This window comes from Triplophysa rosa, linkage group LG1 (genome assembly GCF_024868665.1).
Source record: "Triplophysa rosa linkage group LG1, Trosa_1v2, whole genome shotgun sequence".
NCBI lineage: Eukaryota > Metazoa > Chordata > Actinopteri > Cypriniformes > Nemacheilidae > Triplophysa > Triplophysa rosa.
The window spans coordinates 10,019,905-10,042,814 of record NC_079890.1 but is presented as its reverse complement, the minus strand read 5'-3'; the positions used below and the strand labels follow the sequence as shown (position 1 = coordinate 10,042,814).

The following is a 22,910-nucleotide window of genomic DNA, read 5'->3' as shown; positions in this document are numbered from 1 at the left end:
ATTTATTTTATTATTAAGTTTATTTATTTTATTTAGCCTTGTTGTGCAAGTTCTCTGGAGCTTGTGCAGAGGCAGCAGCTTTTGCCAGAGGGGAACTGGAATCCCCTGGTTGGGCCTGGGTTCTCCTGAGGTTTTTTTTCTCGATTAGAGTTTTGGGTTCCTCGCCACCGTTTGCATACTGTTTTTGCACTATCTGCCTGACCGGGGGGGCTGCTTTAGAATTTTAAAGTTTTACTTAATTAATATTGCATATAGGAATTTATAGTCTGTTATATTTGACCTGTGCTTCTCTCTCCTTTATCCTAAATATCCTAAATGTGTGCTCTCACTGAGCGTGTGTGTGTGTGTGTGCGTACTTGTCTGTGTACGTACGTGTGTGTGTGTGTGTGTGTGTGTGTGTGTGTTGTGTGTGTGCGTGCGCATCCGTGTGTGTGTGTGTGTGTGTGTCTGTGTCTGTGTGTGTTGGTGCATGTGCGTGTTGTGTGTGTGGAGTGTTTTGTGTGTGGGTATGTCTGTCTTCTGTGTTTTCAACCTTTTCTTGTTTTTGCAGGTACAACTTTGATTGTTTTGCTTGTAGTCAATGTGTCTCATGTGCAGCTGCTTTGTAACAATGAAAATTGTAAAAGCGCTATATAAATAAAGTTGAGTTGAATGGGCGCAGCCATCTCCTTTTATACCCATATGCACGGGGCGGAGACTGGCGTGCGCGTGCCATTCGCCAAGTTCATTGCCATTTTTAAATTCCTCTCAGAGATGATAGGTTCTCAAGATCAAACCCCAGTCTGTCTCTCAACACAACATTGAGAGACCGACTGAAAGGGAACTGTAGAAACCACATGGCGAATTACATACGAGGCGACACGTTATGTATGTAGATAGAAATAAAGGTAATAAAAGCAAACAAAAGCTTGTAAGGTTATGTAAGCTCATTGTAAGGTTATTGTAATTATGTAAGGTCTTTATATACCTCTGAATAATTATGTATATTATATTCCATTTCCTCTCAATAAATTACACATTGGACCTTCAAAAGCCACAATGTTCACGAACTCTTTATAAAACGGTTAGTTCTTGATTCTGATTAGTTTTGCTGTTTTCTAAGCCATTGTAAAATTCCCAAAAACATACAAATGACTGCATAACATAAGTATCACTGCGCCACTGTATGTTGCTACGTCCGTGTTGCTTGGCAACCGCTTTGTTGTTTCTGAGGAACTACATTGTTTGGCGGAGTAATAATATTTTTTACTAATATCATTACATTTTATTTGCTGCGTTTTATTTTATGAAACATTCCTACGTGTATGTAATAACCGCTTTATAAAGAAATTAGCCTTGTGATGCTTTGGTTTACAGTGGTTTTATAATAGCTAAGGGGCATTGTTGTGGCTTTTTACTTTATTATCTCCACTTCCATATGCTCGTATTTGGAGTGCGGACAAAAAAATAGAAAACACAAAAAAATTAAAGATGAATTTGATTGATAGCTTATTTTATTTAATAGATATCGCAAACGTATTATCACGAGTTATCATGTCCACAATAATCGTGTAGTAAAAATGGTGAAAATGCATTTTAAAACTAAAACTTAATTAGAAATGAAAATTGTTTTCCATGCCATCATGTGGTAATAAAAACAACAATGGCAAAGAGTGATGAAGCTTGTTCAAGCTAGGTATCGGTATTATTTTCGCATGATGATAATACTTCTAGGACTTTTATCTCGATATACAGTATAATCAAAGTATTAGCCTGCATTTAAAGAAAAATGATCTTTATTGTTCTTAATGAGGTTTTCTTTTTAAACAATATTAAAACGTATTTTGAGCATTTCAGAAACTAAATGAACATTTAAATCAATCCACAAATAAATGAGTACTTTAATAAATAATGATCTACATAGACAGCTGGCACATCATGGGTGTGTTAAATAACCCATAAGCAAAAGCTTGCATTCTGTACTATCTCTACTGTATTTTAACTTATTGATGGAAATAAGCTTCATTATCATTACCATGATAAACTGCATTATGGAATACAGGCACAATTCTAATGCAAGCCATAGGTGACAGTGGCAAAGAACCAAAACTTCAATGATGCAGAAGTTAAAGAACTTTGGGAGAAACAAACTGGCTCAAGTGGAAGTTCTACTCTCGCTGTTATTGGAAACATTACATGATGTATGCTATAGTATTTGTAGTAGTTAGCCAACCTATGACATTTTTCGAATTATTCAGTTGTAGTAGCAGTAACAGTTGCATTATTAGTGGCAGCTGCAGTGATAATACTGGTTCTAGCTGTGGCAGTGATAACAGTACTAATATTGTTGATGATAAAAGTTGTAGTGGTGGTGATAATATGACACGGTACAGACACAATTTAAGCAGAGATAAACTCCTTAAGAAGCTTAATAATATCTGAAATGATAAGGCTCTTCATGTCACACGACTGCAGTAACTCTTTGAATGATGGTGTGTAAAGCAGAGGTGCAGCTGTAACCCAGTTCATTAACAGTGTGTAAGCGATCCAGTGATGTATCAAACAAAAACAGCAATTGAATGGTACCGTACTTGTGGTGAAGCTGGGAGGTGTACAGGTACAGCTCCTTCCACACCAGGCAGCACTGGATACAATCATTCAGAACCTGTTTGCTGGAGATCACGTAACCCTGGAAGATCCTGTCCAGAGAGATCTCTCTACAGCACAGACGGATGATCTCATTACTCATCTGCCAAAAAGAAAAAACAGTGTGTGAACACCTTATATACACATACGGATATACAGTATAGATGAGCCCCGCACAGATCTAGGAATGAATCCGTCTTTGTGTCTATTTATACAGCATGACTGGATGTTCGCTCTCATAACTGTGAAGATTAGCACATGAATGTTTGATGAGAGACTGGCGTTGACTGAACTAAAGCAAGCACAGACAGGTGTGTGCACTAATGTGCTCTGCATTCAGGTGTAGATTAACCTTGGGTATGAACTTTGCTGTGAATCAGACAGGCTTTGCTCCTGTTAAAATCCAGGCTTTTGTGCCCGATGTCACTCAAACACGTACATCTTACAAAACACAGAGGTCGGTGGATAGAAATGTGCAAAAATAGAATGAAGAGAGTGTAACAAAGCCAGCAAGAGAGGAAGAAGAAAAGTGTAATTATGACGGAAGAGGTGTATAATGGAGGATGTGAAATGACAGATTCCTTTTCATTACTTTGATCAGTAGTTAAATCCGACAGAAGAACACCGGAGCTGAAACGAGCTTGTGTGTGTGTGTGTGAGAGAGAGAAAGAAAGAAAAAGGTCAAATAAATGGGGAAATAAAAAGAATATGTTTATGTTTGTGAAAGAAAAGCATGAAAGAGAGAAGTTAAAGATGTGTGTGTGCTTCAGTCACCCTGATTACAGCGCCAGGCAAATTCCAGTTTTAATGAAGGAAGCGCAAAACAAGAGGAAATTAAATTGCTATGTAAATGACTCAAAATTCTCATTTAAGCAAAAGGTTAAGAGAGCCACAGAATTAAATAGCTTATGAGTTCCTAATATTTTTTTTCCATTCCTCTGTAAATGAAGACAACACGCCCCACGTCTCGGGAGATTTCCAAGGCCTTGTACCATCAGACTCTTTTTTTCCTGTCACCGCAGCTCTTGAAAATCAGCACGCAGAGGAGCGTCTTACCTCTGGTGCAAAAAAAAACGATGCCGTCGTCTTTCATTGGGGAGCTGAAAGTAAGATTTGCTGGACGTAGGAGGTAAGAATAGATGACAGGCATGGAGCTTTAAGAAACCCCAGCAGATGGTGTTTTATATCGGGCTACAGACAGAAGGAAGCAGACAGCTTGTAGAGCCACGGATCTCATGTACAAAATAACAATGAGGATGCCGGTCTTGAAACACTGGCAACAATTATTACAAATGATTCCATTGAAGGCCTTATGTATTTGAACTCATTCTTTCCCTCTTGTTCTTCCTTTCGGTATTAAACAGAACAGCATGCCGGAGTCAAAAGTCTGTGTCCCCCAGCGTTGGCTGATTGGAAAATGATATTAAATCCAATGTAGGCTCTACCAGCACCGAGAAATAAGACGGGGAAAAAGACATCCCAAAAACAAATAAAGAAATGCTGAAGCCCTGAGGGGGAGGCAAGGGAAGGTGGTTGTGACGCACATGTACAAACATACCCGCAAAAACACAAACGTCGTGACTCAGATGCCCTCTGATTGGAAATTATTAGCTGGAAACCGATTCGAGAAAGCAAGTTCTGCTCCATCTCTTTTCACTCTACCTTCTCTATTTCTCCACTTCCTAACTGCAAGCACAATAAAATGTTTCCCTGCTAAAATAATCAGTTTTCTTATTTGATTTTATGCCATGGAACGTCGGCCTTCAGCGGAAAAGGACAACAAATATTGGGGCCCATTTCATCTTCATTAGACACAAGCCGCCGCACGTAGCCAATGACAACAGAACAGGTTGGACTTTATGGACCATTTGTACGTATACGGGTGTTGTTAGAACTCACCGTAACGCTCTGATTTGAGAACAGTTTTCTCAATTCATTCAAAAATGCTTAGTTTTAAATTCGGTAGGGGAAGTTGGTCTCCAATCAGTCTTACATGAGAGTGGGTGAGGTCTGTGAACCAGGTACAAAGATCCAAGTCACTGAGTATTAATGGAGCTTAACAGGTAATTTGTACTCATAGTACATTCATGCCACAGTGAAACTGCCATGAGAAAAATGGCACATTAGTCCATAGAATAGCAATAAAAAACATAAAATCTCCACAGAGCCTTTATCAGTTGCAGGAATCTTTCACTGAAGTTGAAAGAAATTCGACGTTCCAGCAGGACTGGGTGGGAAAAAATGCTCGTAAACTGGGAAAAGTACTTTTCCATTGCAGCTGAAAGAGAAACTTTTAACTTCTTTTAAACAAGGTTTTCTGTGGCACAAACGCTGACATAAAACAAGAGAACCATTCAATCAGATAGTTGACAGTATAAAAACAAGTGTAGAGAGCTCACTTGACTGAATTGCGGGTTAAAGAAACACTTTAAACCAAAAAATGAATATTTAATAGGATCTTCCTTTTGTATTCCGCAAAAAACAACAGCATACGTTTTTGGAAATACGTGACGGTGCGTACATGACAGCACTTTTCTTTTTAGGTGAACTAGTCTATTAAGAGTGAATGAAGAATTAAAGTGGTGAATGAACAGATGTTCAGGGACTAAAGGAAGGGGTTAGGGATATGCCTGTGATTCTAGTTAGGGGGGTAGTACTGTAATCACCACTAGAGCTTTGAGACTTATTATTAACTTGACCAACAAGGAAATGTTTAACTTAAAGGGACAGTTCACCCAAAAATACCTGACTACCATAGTAGGAAAAAGGACAGCGGTAGTCAAAAGTGCCCCAGAATTCTTCAAAATATCTTCTTTTGTGTTCAATAGAACAAAGAGATGTATAAAGCAATTTTTCCTACTATGGTAGTTAATGGTGGCCAAGCACAGTTTGGTTACAAGCATTCTCCCAAATGTCTTTCTCTGTGTTCATCAGAACAAAGACATTTATACAGATTTGGAACAACTCAAGGATGAGTAAATGATGACAGAATTTTCATTTTTGGCTGAACTGTCCTTTTAACACGTTTTATCAGAGCAGATTCCCTTTGCGCTCATTCTGCCTATGCAGGTCGAAGGTACAAAATCTGACCTCGCAGAACTAAAACGGCCTTCTGGAGAACAACAGCAGAGCCAATGTGAGCATTTCGGTGTGCACTCACAACCTCACCCCTCAGGAAACAATTAGAGCAACTGTTTTTGTAGCAGTTCCATTTGCCTTGATGTGTTTTCAAAAAAGAGAATGAAAGAGAAGAAAAATGAAACAGACTAAAAAGAAAGAAACAAAGTGGCAGTGGTACCGTGTGATTCCTGCAGAGAAAGGGTCACGGCGTAATTACAGAAGGTTAAACGCTTTCCCTGATGCTCTCAAGGAGCGAGGGATGGAAATAAAAATCAAGTGAAGCGATGCGAGCGGCGGCGTGGACGCAGGGCCCCGCTCCTCTGATCTGAAAAACACGTGTTACATGTGCTGAGCGACTGTGGCTGATGACTTATCTGTGCGACCGAGTCCACAGCAATTCAAACTTTGATGTGCCGGGAGGGGGTGGGGAGGGATTTGGGATCCCTTCTGGGATGTGTGTGGATTGATATTAGGGAAACCTCTGAGCGTGCAAGCTCAGCTAATTCATAGAGAACTATGCAGGACTGCATTGATCCATGAGTCCAGACAGACAGAGTGGGCGGCCGATGTGCATAATAATATCAAGGTGTAGTGGATAACTCTTCTCTATTATAAGAGTATTGAAAACCAATTCACTCATGTCATGTTTTATAGAAGTGACACGAAGGGCCCTATTTTCACGATCTAAGCGCATGGTTTAAAGCGCACGGCGCAGGTGCACTCAGGGCGTGTCCGAATGCACTTTTGCTAATTTAACGACGGAAAAACGGGCGGCATGCCCGGGCGCATGGTCTAAACGGGTTGTCCCGATTTTCTTAATGAGTAATGGGTGTTTTTTGGGCGTAACGTGCAGTAAACCAATCAGAGTCTCATCTCTCATTCCCTTTAAGAGCCAGTTGCGCTCTCGCCATGGCGGATTCACTACTTAGGGCCTGATCAGACAGAACGCGCCTTTTGCTGTGAGATGCGCCTCTTTTGAATTGTTTTCAGTTGGCAGGGAGCGTTTTGCGCGCTGCTTATGCGCGCCGGGCGCCTCGCGTTTCTGCCGCCTGCAGCGCCTCGAGTTTTAGGCGGAGCGCTCTGAGCGCCCGAAGTTGAAAAAACTCAACTCTGAGCAGAAAAGCGCTTCACGTCATGTGTGCTTTTTCCATTGTCCAATCGAATGAGTGGAGAGGCGGGTCTTCCGATACGGTGACGGAACTTTACAGTTGATTGAAACGTCCGGAGACTGCAATGATGAAGGAGAAACTTGTGCTGGCTGACACGGGTTAACCGAGAAAGGTCCGAGCAAACGCCCTCTGCTTGTACCTTTTTAAAGTTTCTGATAATATGACAGTTAACAGCAACTAGAGCGATCGTGCTATAATCCTTGACTGACAGGACAGCTGTTTTGGTGGTTACCTAGCAACATAAATAAACCGTTGCGCGCTTCTCTTTTCAAAGAGTCAATCAAAAGAGCAGCGCAGCGCGCCTCGCGTTTTCGAACATGAAAAGCGCGTTCTGTGTGATCGTACCCTTACACGGCGGAATTTGCAAGAGCAAAGACTGGACGTTTCTCTAGAGAGGAAACGCATCTGCTCGTGAGTGAGGTTAAAGCGCGTGAGCAGATCATCTACATGACAAGCCGTATTTTTATCTTTATGTACACAATAATAATATTTTACATTGTAATCCATTTATTTTTTATATTTGGCATGTTTGTGTGCTGCTGCGCTTCCCTCTGTGTAATAAGTAAAGTGAAAGGGCGTTGTATGTGGACCCGCCACTCTTTTTTTAAACAAGAAAAACATTGCGCCATTGACTTTAGACTTTAGACCAGGTTTGAGTTGGTCTATGGCGCGGTCTATTTTCAGTTCCTCAAATTAGCAAGACCAACACGCCCATGGGCGCACAAATGAGCGCAAATGCATTTGCTATTTAAACAACGCGGCGCAGGACGGGAAAATGAGAACTGCGTCGGGTGGAAAGTAGCAAAAACACTTGCGCGGGGTGTACAATAGGGCCCATAATGTACATACAGTAAAACATTTCTTTACACAATAGTACTGTACTGCACAGCTGGCATTTGTGGAACAACAGAATATAATCATGTTATATAAAGAGATTACATACATGTGCCATGCTATTTAATGAACAACATGTGTGTCACAGGTGCTCTAAACAGTAAAACCCAGTTATCAGAACAGAGGTCCTACTGTAAAGAGACAAGCAACATCACTAATATAAAAAATAAACTAATGCATAGTGAAACTGGCCTAAAGTGTAATATAAATAAGATGTAATGCTGACTGAATCCATGAAAGTTCACAGCAAACAGAGGTACCTTTCCAAACAGGGCGGTGATCCTATCACGGGTATTGTAGTAGCTGGAGTTGACCCATATCACACGGATGAGTTTGATGATGTGAGCGAGTTTAGGTGCAATCTCACAAGGTTTGAGTAGAGCCAGCTCCTCGCACGGCTCTTTCAGCAGGGACAGGAAAGAGATGTTCGACTGGGCCTGCAAAGAACAATCCTGGGGAGATTTAAAAAAAAAAAAACTCAGCATTGATTTTTATGTAATTAAAATTTCTGGTTCATGAGTCACAAAAGCGAGGTCAGCAGCCACTTATACCCCCATCGTGTGCCATTCATCGAGCCTATGCTGCAGAGTCAGACTAGTCGGTTTGCACAGACAAAGAGCAATTATACAGTAATAATTGCTCTTTAGGGGCTTTCGCAACGTGTAGTTAAAAGGAACTCAGTTATAGCATCTAGCCACCAGGATGGTCCCCCAGAAACTATAATTTTCCCGTAGGGTCTTTTTCCTGGTTGCATTAGCACCAGCAACAGGAAGCGCATTATTTAAAATTAAGTAAATAACTGGAGACACTGAAGGACACAGTTATCAGAGCTGTGTTTTTGTTTTCTTTTGTGGGTTTTGTGATAACGGATAGAATGTAGAAGTCAGCCATGTTCTTGGATCAACTTCCATTGTTGAATGGCGTCATTCACAACAGCGGCTGTTATGGGGCAGTAAACAGCCACACAGTTGAGTCTGCAACTTTACTATCACAATGAGTTCGACCACAGAAGGTCAAACAGTTTAATTATTTCACTGTTATCACATTGATTTTTCTGAAGCTTTGGAAATTGTACAAAATGAAAGAAATCAAAAAATGCTGATGCAGGAGCAGCATCCTCCATCTAAACTCCATCCCACGTCATTATAAGAACAACCATAAAACTGGTCTGAAATCAGTGTTAAAGGGCAATGAGAGTGTAACACTGAACGCTGAAGTATGGCTGACAGACATGCTCCGTCTCCTGTTTAAATGAGAAGCCGGACCGGCTCGTAATAGCCGAGCCTGAATGTGATACGGCCTCATTTCCGAGAGGTGAGGAGAAGCCGTTCAGAAGCTGCATATAAATCATCAACAGCCAGCGAATGTTCTTGTTCAGGCCATTACCCCTTGGTTCAATTCCTGCTATGTAGCCCCACACATATTTCCGTACGTCCGTGGACACGCGCACACATACACGCTCAGATGTACCTGGATGTGCTTGGCTAGTTTACTGAATTGTGGGATGTAGAAAGAGTTGTAGAGCCGCAAAATCTCCTGTATGTGACAGACTCCTGGTTTCTGCAGCTGCTGACTAATGCTGGCCAGGTCGGCAAAGCGGCTCTTCCAGAAAGAGATCTCCTCCAGAGGACCCGAGCTGTCTCCCATCTCGCCCATCTCTTGAGCGTTCAATACTTCTCTTATTTGACGTGTCCAGTGGATCATCACCACTGAGGGAAAAGAGAAAAGATAGTTTGAGGTGTTTAAAAATGTCTTGCATGGAATCTGTGGCCACAAAATTCTGCAAAAAAAAAAAACACAACAAAAAAGCTCCATATGTTTCTAATTTGTGTTGGATCATTAAATAAGATGACACTGCTTCTCTAATCCTTGTTTGTGGCCTCTGTTTAACACATTTAACATATTTAAAAGATTAGTTCACTCAACAATAAAAAGTGTCATCATGTTCACACCCTCGTGTTAAAGGGATAATTCACTCAAAAAAAATCTGTCGTTATTGACTCATACTCATGTCGTTCCACAACTGTAAAACCTTCAGAACACAAATTAAGATTTTGATGAAGACCAAAAGCTTTCTGACCCCACCCCATAGACAGCAACACAACTACAACATTTAAGGTGCAGAAAGGGGATAAATAAATAGTTAAAGTCCCACAGCATTTGATAATTTGATCACTTAAAACTCATCTTTAAGCATTAAAATAGCATATGTAAAAGTTTTTTTTCTGTGATAAAAATTTCGTTATGCCATAAAATGACTTGAATGTAACTCTACACCCTTGCTTTATTTAGTACTGTATATGCGGAATCATGAATATGCAAATCAGTCCCCGCCTTCATTCAATTGCGTGAGCTCGGACTGATCATAAGTACATTGATGCCTCATTCATTGTGTGAGCAGTGCCGAAACAGCAGCCATCGTTTCAGTGCCGAGTCTTTTTGTCATCCTTACATGCCTATGGCTCAAATCTGTTAACGTGATTGGTTACAGGGTTATAATGTCGTAAACAGAAGCAGTTTCAAACTGCATTTTTTTAAACTGTCTCTGGTAAACTGCAGTTTTATGGAGAAAATACTCAGCAATGGTTTAAAGTCCCCGTGAACCGGAAGTTGCGATCCTTTTTACTTCCGTATTTTGATGCATTTCTGAGTAAAACGGAATTTCGAATTAGAAAAATAGTGGCCGTGGCTTGAAGATTATGAGGGCAGATGAATTTTAAAAAGAGAATGCTATTTAAAGAATAAGATATTTAAACGCTGCAATATTTCATGAAAAATAGGAATTGTATTTTTTTATTCGTAGTGTCTATTTACTCTGAGTACAAATAGCCTGCCTTGTTGGCAGAGACAATTTACACTAGCTCCACCCACCAATATGTGATTGGAATAGAGAAACTGTAAGATTGACGCCATTTCAAACAGCGTCTCAAGGGCATAAATTGTAAAGTCTGTATAGTGCGGTATGGGAAACCGGGGTTCTAATCCCACTGAAAACCTTCTTTAACCTTTTTTATTACTTTACAGATCATAAAGGCATTTGTTTTCAATAAAATTGATTTAAGACTTAAAATTCATTTTTATTCATAAACTTTCAATTTTTAGTTTAGGGTAACAATTCAAACCAATTCATAGGTTTAGGGTAAGGTTAGGGGTAGGTATAGGGCTTTAATATCTCAATAAGTTGCCGTCATTTTAATCATTTTTATAAATATAATGATTTACTGTCTGTTATTATTGCATAATGTTTAATGCACAACAATACTGAGGTGCAAATAGTAAAGTTATCTGCCACTATTTATAAGTAAAAAGAATCTAACTACTATTTCTACTTAATCCAAAGAAAATAGGCCCAACAGCTATTTTTGGTTAGTGTAACTAGCATATCGCTAAGAAATGCTGCTATTTTCACTTAGTGTAAACAGAACTTACTACTATTTAAACTTAGTGTAAATAGCATCTGTCGCTATTTTCACTTAGTGTAAATAGCATCAATTGCTATTTACACTTAGTGCAAATAGCCGATGCCTTTTTTATTTCACTGGGACTTTAAAATTATGGATTTGCACATGGTTTATCTTAAAGCATATTAGTAACACCACATAGACATATTAACAACATTTAAAACTTGATTTTCATCACAGGGGGGCTTTAAAAGTTATTGTCTATGTGACAATAGTGGTTCAACCTTCATTTTAAGAAGCAACGAGAATACTTTTTGCCCAATTCAGTTTTTGCAGCATGTACAGTACATCCACTTACAGTACATACTAAGAACACAATAGAATGATGTATTGCTTACTCAGGTCTTTTAACTCATCACATTTAACCCAGGCTGCAGGTTCACAAATATGATTTAGTTTGCAGTAGCACTGTAGATTCAGCAATAAAAAGCGGTGCAACAATAGCACACAAAGACCGGCGACTACCAGGCTCCAAAAAGGACAAAAAAGCACCATAACAGTATCATAAAAGTAGTTCATACAGCTTGCGTTCCATATTATTTAAGCTTTCTGAAGCCATGCAGTATTATAAAGGTTTTCAGCAGCAACAACATAAACAAACATTATGTGGCCCGAAAGTTCGGGTAGACCTCCACAAAGACCTCCCCCCGTAGAGTACATTATTTTATTACAATTCATATAAACTAGAAAATAATATAAATTAAACATAATATAAATTGTTACATTATATAGACCAATAAACAAACATTGACCCTAAGTTAACTTTGGGCCAGGCGTGTTTCCGATGAAACCATATATCGCTCTTCACAATAAAATCATCACCGGAGTTGCGATCTTTTTTACAAAGTGAAAATAAAACTTTTCTCTCTGTACCGGACCAATCCGCCGCACGTTTGCAGCACCCGGACGCGCAGTAAAATGTATATATTTGATGATGAAGCTTGATGTTTTGTTATGCCATTGTTGACCGTTTGCATGGTACAAAGTGCTTTATAAATACGGCAACAAGCTGAGAAACTAAACCTGTATTTACTTGTATGCATATTACATAAACACAGAATATTTGATTTTATTGTGCATTGAATCATTTAAAAGTAGACAATTTAGGCTTTCGTTTGACATACGTGTCATGTTTGTGTAATAAGTATTTGCAGTTTTGGATCATTTTAGTGATGCATTTCAGAAAGAGGTTCGTGTAGATAAAGATGGTTGATAGTGCTGAGAGTAGGACGAAGTATACAACTTCCTTACTTGAGTGAAATACAGATACTATTGGACAAATATTACTCCACTACAAGTAAAAGTTGCAAAGACAGATTCTTACTTAAAAGTACAGAAGTACGTGCTTTTAAAAGTACTCAGGTATTAAAAGTAAATTTCCTTATGTCAGTGGTGCATTGTTTTATTGTCGTATACCTTATGCCTCTGAAGCAACCTACTGAATACACAGAGTAGCTCACAGTATCAGTGGTATAAGAGCTTTATATGTTTAGCATATATATGTTTAGTTTAGATATAATCCTGTATTATCATTTAGCCTAATTATCCTCATTAGCCCCTAGGCTTACGTGTATTTATGAGCAGTGTGGGGTTTTTTTTGTATATTCCCTTTACCAGTTTAAGCAGCAATTTACCAGTAAGTAGTAAGGTTCTTGTCTATAGTAAAGTGTAGAATCCATGTGTTTGTTGGATTTATTACCATTTGTATTACCATAGTTTAACTACAAACATAAACTATAGCTACTATAATCAAAATATGGTACATTTTTTGTTACTTTGGCTTTACTAAAAATAGCTTAATTAGAGTATTGTTACTGGTCATGATTCTGCCTCCTCTTGTCATGCTTTTCTGAGTCTTCTGAGTGGCAGAATCATGACAGACCCACGTGTTTAATGTGGAGAGAGACATTTATTGTTGTTGTGGCTTGCCATATGCTCTCTCCGGTCTCGTCTTTGTTCCCGCCCTCTCGTCTCCTCATTATTGCTTGTTAATTGTTTCATGCCCTGCATATCTTCCCTCTTCTAGTGTCGTGTCTAGTCTAGTTTAGTGTAGTTAGTCTATGTTCCTGTTTATCCATCATGTTTCTTACCCTTGTTAATTGTTATTTTACCCCCTCGTGGGTTTTTGTTTTGTTTTATATTAAAGTAGTTTTTGTTAACCCCTCACCTGCTGTCTGCGTCTGGGTTCTCCCTCACCGTTCGTGACAGTTACTATATAGAGAAAATTGCACATTTGTGGATACTGTGGTTCCCTTTCTGTCGGTCTCTCGACGTTGTGTCGAACCGACAGAATGGGGTTTGTCTTGAGAACCTATCATCTTCTGAGTATTTAGAAAAGGCCAATGAAAATTGGCGAATGAAATTTGCATGCCGGGCTCCTCCCCGGATGTCCGGGTATAAGACGGTGCTCATTCATTCACCTTTTGTTCTTCAGAGCCTACGCATCTGATGAGCTTCTCTACGATCTTGGTGATCATTCTTTCTGCTGGAATCTACGACATGGAAAGCGGACGGTCCCTTACTGCAGTGACTCTCCCCTGGGCGTCTCGGCAGTTCCGGAGGTGTTCGAGCAAATTTCCTTTTCTAAAAGAGCAAATTTCTCCAGCGTGGCTTGTCCCGCTGTTCTCATGGGTGCAACACACTCATCGAGGAGGGGGACGGACACAATGCCTGCTTCCAGTACGCTGGGGCAGACGTTGTGGATACGTCCTGCCCGCACTGCGGGCGGTGACGATTCAGACGTTGCGTCACAGGTGGCTGTGTTCACACAGGACTCAGCCACCACCTCGTTTGCTCCCCGTTCCGTGGCGGCAGGACTACGGCCCTGCCGTCCGCTACGGCAAGCAGCGAGGGTGACATGAGGATTACTGTGAGCGATAATCTGCCAGCCACGGGCTCACGGACCGTTCACACCTCGTCTCGCTCGTCTGACCGTTCCCCAGGAGACGGTCCGCCGTCTTATTCCTCAATCACGTATTCGGACACGATGCGTGATGATGAGATGTCTCTTGCAGCATCGGGGGGTGACGTACTGCCATCCGACTCCGACGATTCCTCGGGCTCCCTCCCTCGGGGGGTCGAGCCCAGGAAAAAGCGGACGTCGAGATGTCGGCCATGCTTTCCCGGGCCGCCGTGAGTGTTGCAGTGCCCGCACTGCCTCTCCCGGCGCTCGCAGCTGGCTACATGGCGCCTCGGGTTTGAGCGCGGCTCCAAGCCGTGCCCGCCCCCAGTGCCGTGTTTACCGGAAGTGCATGAGGAACTTAGTAAGACCTGGAAACGCCCCCTTTCCGGCACGTTTCACGTCAAACAAAGTTCTGTCACCCTCTCTTCCCTTGAGGTTGAGACAGCTGGAGGATACGTCGGTGTCCCCCAGGTGGAGTATGCCGCCGCGGTGCACTCGTGCCCGTAGGTGGCGGCCACCTGGGGGGGCTCGACCTAGACTTCCGTCCAAAACATGTGGTGTCTCGGCATCTCTGGTGTCGAGAGCTTACATTGCGGCGGACCAAGCTGCCTCCTCTCTCCACGCTATGGCTCCTGCCAGGCCAGGGCGTTGAGAGAGCTCCACGAGGGTAAGACCGACCCAGCGCTTATGCAGGAACTCCGCGCCGCCACCGACCTCGCTCTACGGGCGACCAAGGTGACCACGCGGGCCCTGGGTCGGACGATGTCCACACTTGTGGTCCATGAGAAACTCCTCTGGCCGATCCTTGCGCAGATGAGTAACGCTGAGAAGGTCCGCTTTCTCGACGCACCCGTCTCGCAAGGGGGGGCTGGTTGGTGTTACTGTCGAGTCGCAGCGGCCCCGCTCACCCCCCGCCCGTCGGGGGCGCGAGACCCGCACGCTGCCTCCCCCGGAGGGTTCTCGACAGTAAAGAAGCAGTCCTCCGTGCCGCGACTCGGCCGCCTCAGCCGTCGAGTCCCGTGCACTGCCTGCTTCCCAGCAGCCCTGGTCCTCTTCGACGCCCTCCAGCTCTGGCGCCCCCCACTCAGGCGGCCCCCCCTGGAGGAGACAGCGAAGAGGAGACCATCGCCCCATCAGCAGCCGCGGTGAAGCGGCCCTCATGGGAAGACCTCAGGGGGATCGAGGCTACCATTGGGCCCGACCCCAGCCACATCGCTGGGAAGTCGGATAGGGACGGATCCTGCCCCGTCTCTCCATCTGCTGGCCCCCTCCGGGGGGCTAGCGCCCACTTACTCTCAAAAAAGGAGAGTTTCCTCTCTCTCTCTGGGTTACCACAGCCGCTCTCACCCTCTGCACGACGGTGAACGGCAAACTCGACGTTGCGTCATGGCGAAGCGCAATGTCGAGTATAAACACCAGCCCTCAGCACTCTCAGTCAGACAGTGCGTTGAGCTGCGCAGTCGCCAGGCAGGAAAAACAGCAGAGCCGATCTCCTCCCCGGGGGACCTCCCCCGGCAAGGAATCCGTACTGCTAGCCATCGAACCACCCCCCGGGGGGACGATGAAAAAGATCGTACCTTTAGTCCCCGTCTCATTCCTGGGAGCCTGTCCGGCTTCCCAGGCTGTCAGGCTGGCTAGGAAAGACGATCCATCTCGGCTACGCGATCCAGTCGCCTCACGCCCGTCAAGTTTCAGGGCATCCGATATACCTCAGTCAGAGGCTAGGATGTTCCCGTACTTCGGGCCGAGGTCGCCACCCTTCTGGTGAAGGGAGTGATCGAGCCCGTCTCACCAGCCGAGATGTTCAACGGGTTTTACAGCCTGTACTTCATTGTCCCCAAGAAAGGCGGGGGGTTGCGCCCTATCTTGGGTCTGTGTGTTCTGAACAGGCACCTACACAATAGCTGCCTTTCAGGTTGATCACGCAGAAGCGCATCCTGACGTCCGTCAGGTGTCAGGACTGGTTCATGGCAATCGACCTGAAGGACGCGTACTTCATGTCTCGATCCTCCCTCGACATCGGCCGTTCCGACGGTTCGCGTTCGAGGGACGGGCATATCAGTACAGGGTCCTCCCCTTCGGTCTGTCCCTGTCTCCACGAGTCTTTACGAAGGTCGTGGAAGCCGCCCTCCTTCCCCTTAGGGAAGGAGGTGTGCGGGTACTAAACTATCTCGACGACTGGCTCAGTTTGGCGCACTCTCGAGATCTGTTGTGTACACACAGGGACCTGGTGCTCCGGCACCTAGATCGGTGGGGCTACAGGTCAACTGAGAAGAGCAAGCTCTCCCCGGTGCAGAGCGTCCTCTTTCTCGGTATGGAACTCGACTCTGTCCTCATGAGCGGCCCCGCTCACCCCCCGCGGGGGGCGCGAGACCCGCGACGAGGAAGCCCGCACCCACGCGGCCTCCCAGAGGCAGTGCGACTGACTACAGAGCGCGCCCGATCAGTGTTGAACTGCCTGAAGCTCTCAGACAGTCAGCGGTCCCCCTGAAACAATTTCAGAGGCTCCTGGGATACATGGCATCCTCGGCGGGGGTGGTCCCCCTCGGGTCGATGCACATACGACCGCTCCAACACTGGCTACAGAGTCAAGTTCCTTGGAGAGCGTGGCACACCGGCAGCAGGCGTATGGTCACACGCTTTTCTGCCGACACACCCTAACCCCCTGGTCTCCATGACCTTCTTGCGGACAGGGGTCCCCTTTGGGATGCCTCCCTGCAAGGTTGGGGTGCCGTGTGCAACGGGCAAGCAGTGTCGGGGCGGTGGACGGGCCCCCGCCTGCGTTGGCATTTCAACTGCCTAGAGTTGTTGGTTGTGCTACTTGCATTGAGGAGGCTACTACCTCTCGTGCAGGCAAGCACGTGCTGGTCCGGTCGGACAGCACAGCTGCTGTGGCGTATTCTTTAACTCACAGCAGTTAACATGACTCGCCCGACGCCTCCTCCTCTGGAGTCAGCAGGTGATCAGCTCCCTGCGAGCCACACACATCCCAGGCGACCTGAACCAGAGCCGATGCGCTCTCTCGTCAGTCGACGCCTCGCGGAGAGTGGCGACTCCCTCCCCGCGCAGCCGGCTCATTTGGGGCAGTTCGGCCAGGCACAGGTGGTCCTGTTGCCTCCCCGGACTCCACCCATTGTCCGCTTTGGTACTCCCTGTCCGAGGTACCCTCGGCACGGATGCCCTTGCGCACAGCTGGCCGCGGGACAAGCGGAAGTACGCTTCCCCCCAGTGAGCCTCATTGCACAGGTCCTGTGCAAGGCCAGGGAAGAGGAGCATCAAGTGGTACTAGTTACGCCTCTTTGGCCTAACCAGGACTTGGTTCTCGGAGCTGAGGCTCTGACAACAACTCCCCCCTGGCCACTCCCCCTGGCAAACGGCTTCCCCAGGGGAAGGGGCACGTTACGGCATCCCAGGCAAAACCTGGTCTCCATGTCTAGACGGGACGAGGAGATCCTGAGTGACCCACCCCCGGTCCGGTTGGGACGTCACTCAGGCTAGGGCTTCGGCCACTGGGCGGCTATACGCCCATAGGTGGCGCCTCTTCTCGTCCTGGTGCTCTTCTCGGCGAGAAGACCCGCGGAGTTGCTCGGTCGGGTACGAGCTGTCCCGTCCTCAAGAGAGACGGGGGAGTAACCTCTCCCCCTCCACACTGGGAATGTATGTAGCCGCTACGGCCGCTCATCATGATCCAAGTGCTGGGTAGCCTCTGGGACAGCACGACCTGGTCATTAGGTTCCTAAGGGGCGCGAGAGGGTGACCACCTTACCCGCGCTCCGTACCCTCTTGCGACCTAGGTGGCAGGCCTCAAGAGGCCCCGCCCCCTTCGAGCCTCTCGGGGTTGCCGCTCTTTCTCAGTCTTGATAAAGACGGTTTTCCGCATGGCGCTCACCTCCAAGAGGGTAGGGGAACTACAAGCACCCTCCGTGTCCACAGATTGCCTAGAACTCGGGGCCAGGATTCTCACGTTATCTTGAGACCCCGCCCCGGCTACATGCCCAAGGTTCCCACCACTCTCCCGAGAGACAAGGTGGTGAACCTGCAGGCGCTCCCCGCCGGGGAGGAAGACCCAACCTATTGGTTTTTGTGTCCAGTACGCGCACGGCGCCTCTACTTGGACCGCACGCAGAGCCCAGAAGCTCTGAGCAGCTCTTTGCCTGTTTCGGAGGTCAGCAGGAGGGCTGTCTCCAAACAGAGGCTGGCGCACTGGATCGTGGATGCCCTCGTTAGGGCATACCGATCTCATTTCGCCCCTGCCCATTGGGGGTGAGGCACACCCCTCGTGGGCACTGGCTCAGGGCGCCTCTCTGGCAGACATCTGCAGAGCTGCGGGTTGGGCTATGCCTAACAACTCCGTGAGGTTCTAATACCTATGCGCGGAACCAGTGTCAGCCAGCATCCTGGCAAGGTGTGGGACCGGCAGCCGGTAGGGCGTACGCCTGCGGAAGCCCTTCCCCCTCCGGGGGGAGCAGTGGCGATCCCGCCTCACTTCTTTCCCCTCGGGTAAAGAACAGGCATTCCATCCATCACTAAGCACCCTTCCAGGGGACAGGCTGGGCAGAGCAGCCCTGCCCCCTTAGGCCGGGGAACAGTTGAGTTATCTCCCACATAGCTCTAACCGGACCTAGTGCTCCAGACGTGGTAACCCCCCCTCCGTGGGCTGTTCCGTCTGATGTATCCTCATGAATGGTTCCCACCTTGGCAACCCATGACCTCCCCAGGTGGACTCCCACCTTGCGGTTAACTCCTGCAGTCTGCACTTTCCTCCCATGAGTTCTCCCCCGATGGTGAGACCATGTGGTGTCTCCACTAATTCCTCCCTACGGTAGGTAGTGGCCTCTACAGCGTTTTTCCCCCAGGGGGGAATAATGCTTACCCAGTGGCCCGTACGGTGCCGGGCGGCTTCTCGCCATTTAGAGAACTAGGCCTCCGCCCGTGACGGCCGGTGATAGGGGCTTCCCAACTTTGTGTAAAGCTCTGGGACCCCCTACCTCTCCACTGGAGGGTCATAATTTCGCGTTAGCGTCTTCGTCTGACTCGCACAGGCCAGTCAACGTCGCTCCGCAGAGATTGTGACACGGCTCAGTGCTGTGGCGTTTTTCATAGGAACCCCATTCTGTCGGTTCGACACAATGTCGAGAGACCAACAGAAAGGGAACGTCTTGGTTACGGATGTAACCTCGGTTCCCTGATGGAGGGAACTAGACGTTGTGTCCCTCATGCCACAACACTGGCCGCCCACCCCAGCGGTTGGGGGAGGATGCTTTAGGCTCCTCAGACCAACAGGTGAATGAATGAGCACGCCGGCTTCCCTCTTATACCCGGACATCCGGGGAGGAGCCCGGCATGCAAATTTCATTCGCCAATTTTCATTGGCCTTTTCTAAATACTCAGAAGATGATAGGTTCTCAAGACAAACCCCATTCTGTCGGTTCGACTCAACGTCTCGTTCCCTCCATCAGGGAACCGAGGTTACGAATGATTTTTCTATCAAATTGTTTTGGGTTTTATTCCAATAGGATTTACCATCCCACCAATAGAATCCATCACATACAAGTAGACAACAAGGATCCATTCCATACAATACAATTCCCATTATAACCATTAAATCTATTACATTTTCTGTTGTATTTTGGGCATCATTCATTTTCCAAATGGCTTTAAATGATATAGCAGCAGATCAGAAGTTAGCACACACACTTCCTTAACTCTGGCTATGCGATCTCATGAAAATTCGAATGAAAACTTTACATTTTCCTTTTTCTCTGTCATGTAGCTCAAGGTGCACTGCAAAAAATGACTTTCTTACTTAGTCTTTTTTTCTTGTTTTCCAGTAAAAATGTCTACAAATTCTTGAATCAAGATGCATTTTCTTGATGAGCAAAATGACCTAAGAAAATAAGTATTGCTTTTAGGAAAAAGAAAATGAAATTTCAGTTAATTTGTGCTTAAAACAAGCAAAAAAATCTGCCATTAGGGTAAGAAAAATAATCTTGAATTGAGTGACTAAGAAAAAGGTAAACCTTAATTCAAGATTATTTTTCTTACCCCATTGGCAGATATTTTTTGCTTTCTTATGTGTCATATTTTACTGTTATATATGGAAAACGTGTGTGCTTCGCTGTTGCGAAAGAGAACAGGTTTAGGTCGCAACCATTTGACATCCCGGATTCTGACGCAAAAAATGGCGGCCTCCAAGTAAAAATATTTTTTCAAAGTTTATGAATACTGTGACAGTTACACTGTTGTTTTATTTCACAATTATAAAGTCAATGCCATTGTTCATATATTAAGCAATACATCGCTCTATACCCAGGGATCCTTTTAAGAAAAAAGTGATAGAAAAAGTAATGGGGGCCTGTGCCCCAGTAGAGCTTTAGGTCTAGCAACGCCCCTACTTACACCACACTTTAACATGTGCCTTTTTTGTCTTTTATTGTTCTATTTGCCTTTTTAGAGCACTTTTAGCTGTCTAGTAGCGCCAACGTTTACATCAGTTTAGCGGGGAAGATCCCAGGGTTGCCAGATTTGCGTAAACAAATCTGCCAAATGGCCATTCAAAGCTAGCTGGAAAACCGCCTGCTTAGAAAAACTTAAATACTTGACAACAGTGAAAGGTCCTGGCAGATCGCAAGCCAGAAAAATTGCGCACACAGGCGCTACAAACAGAGAAACGACTTTCTACTTTTCGACCTTTTTTAAATGTAGTAGAGTAAAAAGTATGATATTTGTCTTTCAAATGTAGTGATGTTAAAGTCAAATGTACTCAGAAAAAATAATACTCAAGTAAAGTACAGATACTCAAAAAGTGTACTTAAGTACAGTACTCAGGTAAATTTACTTCGTTACTACAGTATCCACCTGCTTAGACTAGTCTTAGTAGTCATCTAATTTTTTTCTTCAAGACTGGTCATAACTTCTTTAAATCAGTTACATAAAAAGGTAGATTGGGCTAATTGAAATATGAAAAGTAAGACTGATTAGTCGAAACTAATTGCTAGTCAGTGACTAGTTGTTAAGACGCATTCTTAACTTAGCGGCTAAGTTTATGCAACTGGGCCCTGTTTATTTTACAAAAGCCCAACGTTTTGTTGTTATTGTGAGTGAACACACATAAAAGTAGATATGTTACAGTTTCTAATAATGTCTTAAATTTATATGTATGCCATGAAATTATTGTGCAGCCTATTTTAAATGTATTTCGCACTGGTGGCGGCACCCATCGACATGGATGTTAAAGGGAAAGTAATCGAAATAACCGTCATGGGAAAATTATATTCTATATTTACTTACATTTTTTAAAATCATTGGAAAGCTTCTCAGCTGTAGTTCTACATTTAAAAAATTTCCTGTGAACTACTCCAATTTTGGCCCTAAGGGAAAAAAGCACTTGGAGGACAAACAGTCCTTTGCTTTGCCGCCTTCCGCAAAAAAATCATGAGTGGGGTATCCATCATACTGTGTCGTGAACTTACTTTTCAAAAAAGTTTGCTCTTTTTTTCTCCAACACCTCTTTCTCCAATGAAAGTGCCCCCGGCCTGTCCCTTTAACCCTGGACCCCTCCCCAACCACCAAATTGAATAAAGACTCCTTTAACTGTCCTAGAGCAGCATGGCAGTATTGAATTGAATTAGCCCTTTATTTTGCCCTTCAGCTGTGGTTTCTGTGTAAATCATGCTCACGGGCATGAACCACAGACGGTCACGGTAGATGTAATTTCCTGTATATGGCGTCTTATGTACTGTTCACACTGTTCATTCTTCACGGTTTACTCCATCAGCAAATATTCAAGCCCTCACCCTTTTACACACACACATTTATTATCTCCGTGGGGACAGTCCATAGGCGTAATGAGTTGTATACTGTACAAACTGTATATTCTATCCCCTACCCCTAACCCAACCCCTAAACCTACAGATCATAGAACACTTTTTGCATTTTTAGATTTTTAAAAAATATTGTTCTGTACAATTTATAAGCTTTTTTGCCCATGAGGACCTCAATTTTGGTCCCCACGGTGACGCGAGTCCCCATGTGTTGGTGTGCATTCAGGTTTAGGTCCCCACCGGGATATACAAACATGAACACGCATCACACACGCACACACACATTTATTATCTCCGTGGGGACAGTCCATAGGCGTAATGAGTTGTATACTGTACACACTGTATATTTTATCCCCTACCCCTAACCCAACCCCTAAACCTAAAGATCGTAGAAAACTTTTTGCATTTTTAAATTTTCAAAAATTATTGTTCTGTACAATTTATAAGCTTTTGTGCCCGTGGGGACCTCAATTTTGGTCCCCACAGTGACACGGGTCCCCATGAGTTGGTCTGCATTCAGGTTTAGGTCCCCACTAACATATAAAAACCAATTCACACACACACACACACACACACAAGCACAGATGCATGCAAACACACGAGCGCAGTCTTACTCTCCAGCCTCTGCATTAGATACTTGTTCTTGATGACTTCCTCTGGGCAGTGCTGCAGGGCCTCCAGAGGAACATATAGCACTGTGCTGCCCAGCAATTGAAATCTGCTGTCTGTAAAAAAGAACAAAAGTTGGACATCACTAATTCAATCAGTAATAGCCATCCTTACCCATGTTCCCCCTCTGCAACATCATGTACAGTACATCCTATTGAATCAGCATTTAAAAAATTCATCCGAGAATAAAAAAGGCATAGTTCACCCCAAAAAAATACAAATTATTTTATCAATTACTTATCCCCAT

General features: G+C 44.7%; 1 protein-coding gene across 1 annotated transcript in view; it reads right to left on the bottom strand.

Moving 5' to 3' along the window:
* Positions 1-22,910, bottom strand: part of LOC130546298 (dynein axonemal heavy chain 2-like) — a 129,566-nt gene that overhangs the window by 93,477 nt on the left and 13,179 nt on the right. Inside the window, exons 6-9 of the mRNA XM_057321520.1 lie at positions 22,609-22,719; positions 9,279-9,517; positions 8,069-8,260; positions 2,571-2,728 (exon numbers count right to left, since the gene is read on the bottom strand). Coding sequence (XP_057177503.1) covers positions 2,571-2,728; positions 8,069-8,260; positions 9,279-9,517; positions 22,609-22,719 — 700 coding nt within the window. The remainder of the gene's footprint in view (positions 1-2,570; positions 2,729-8,068; positions 8,261-9,278; positions 9,518-22,608; positions 22,720-22,910) is intronic.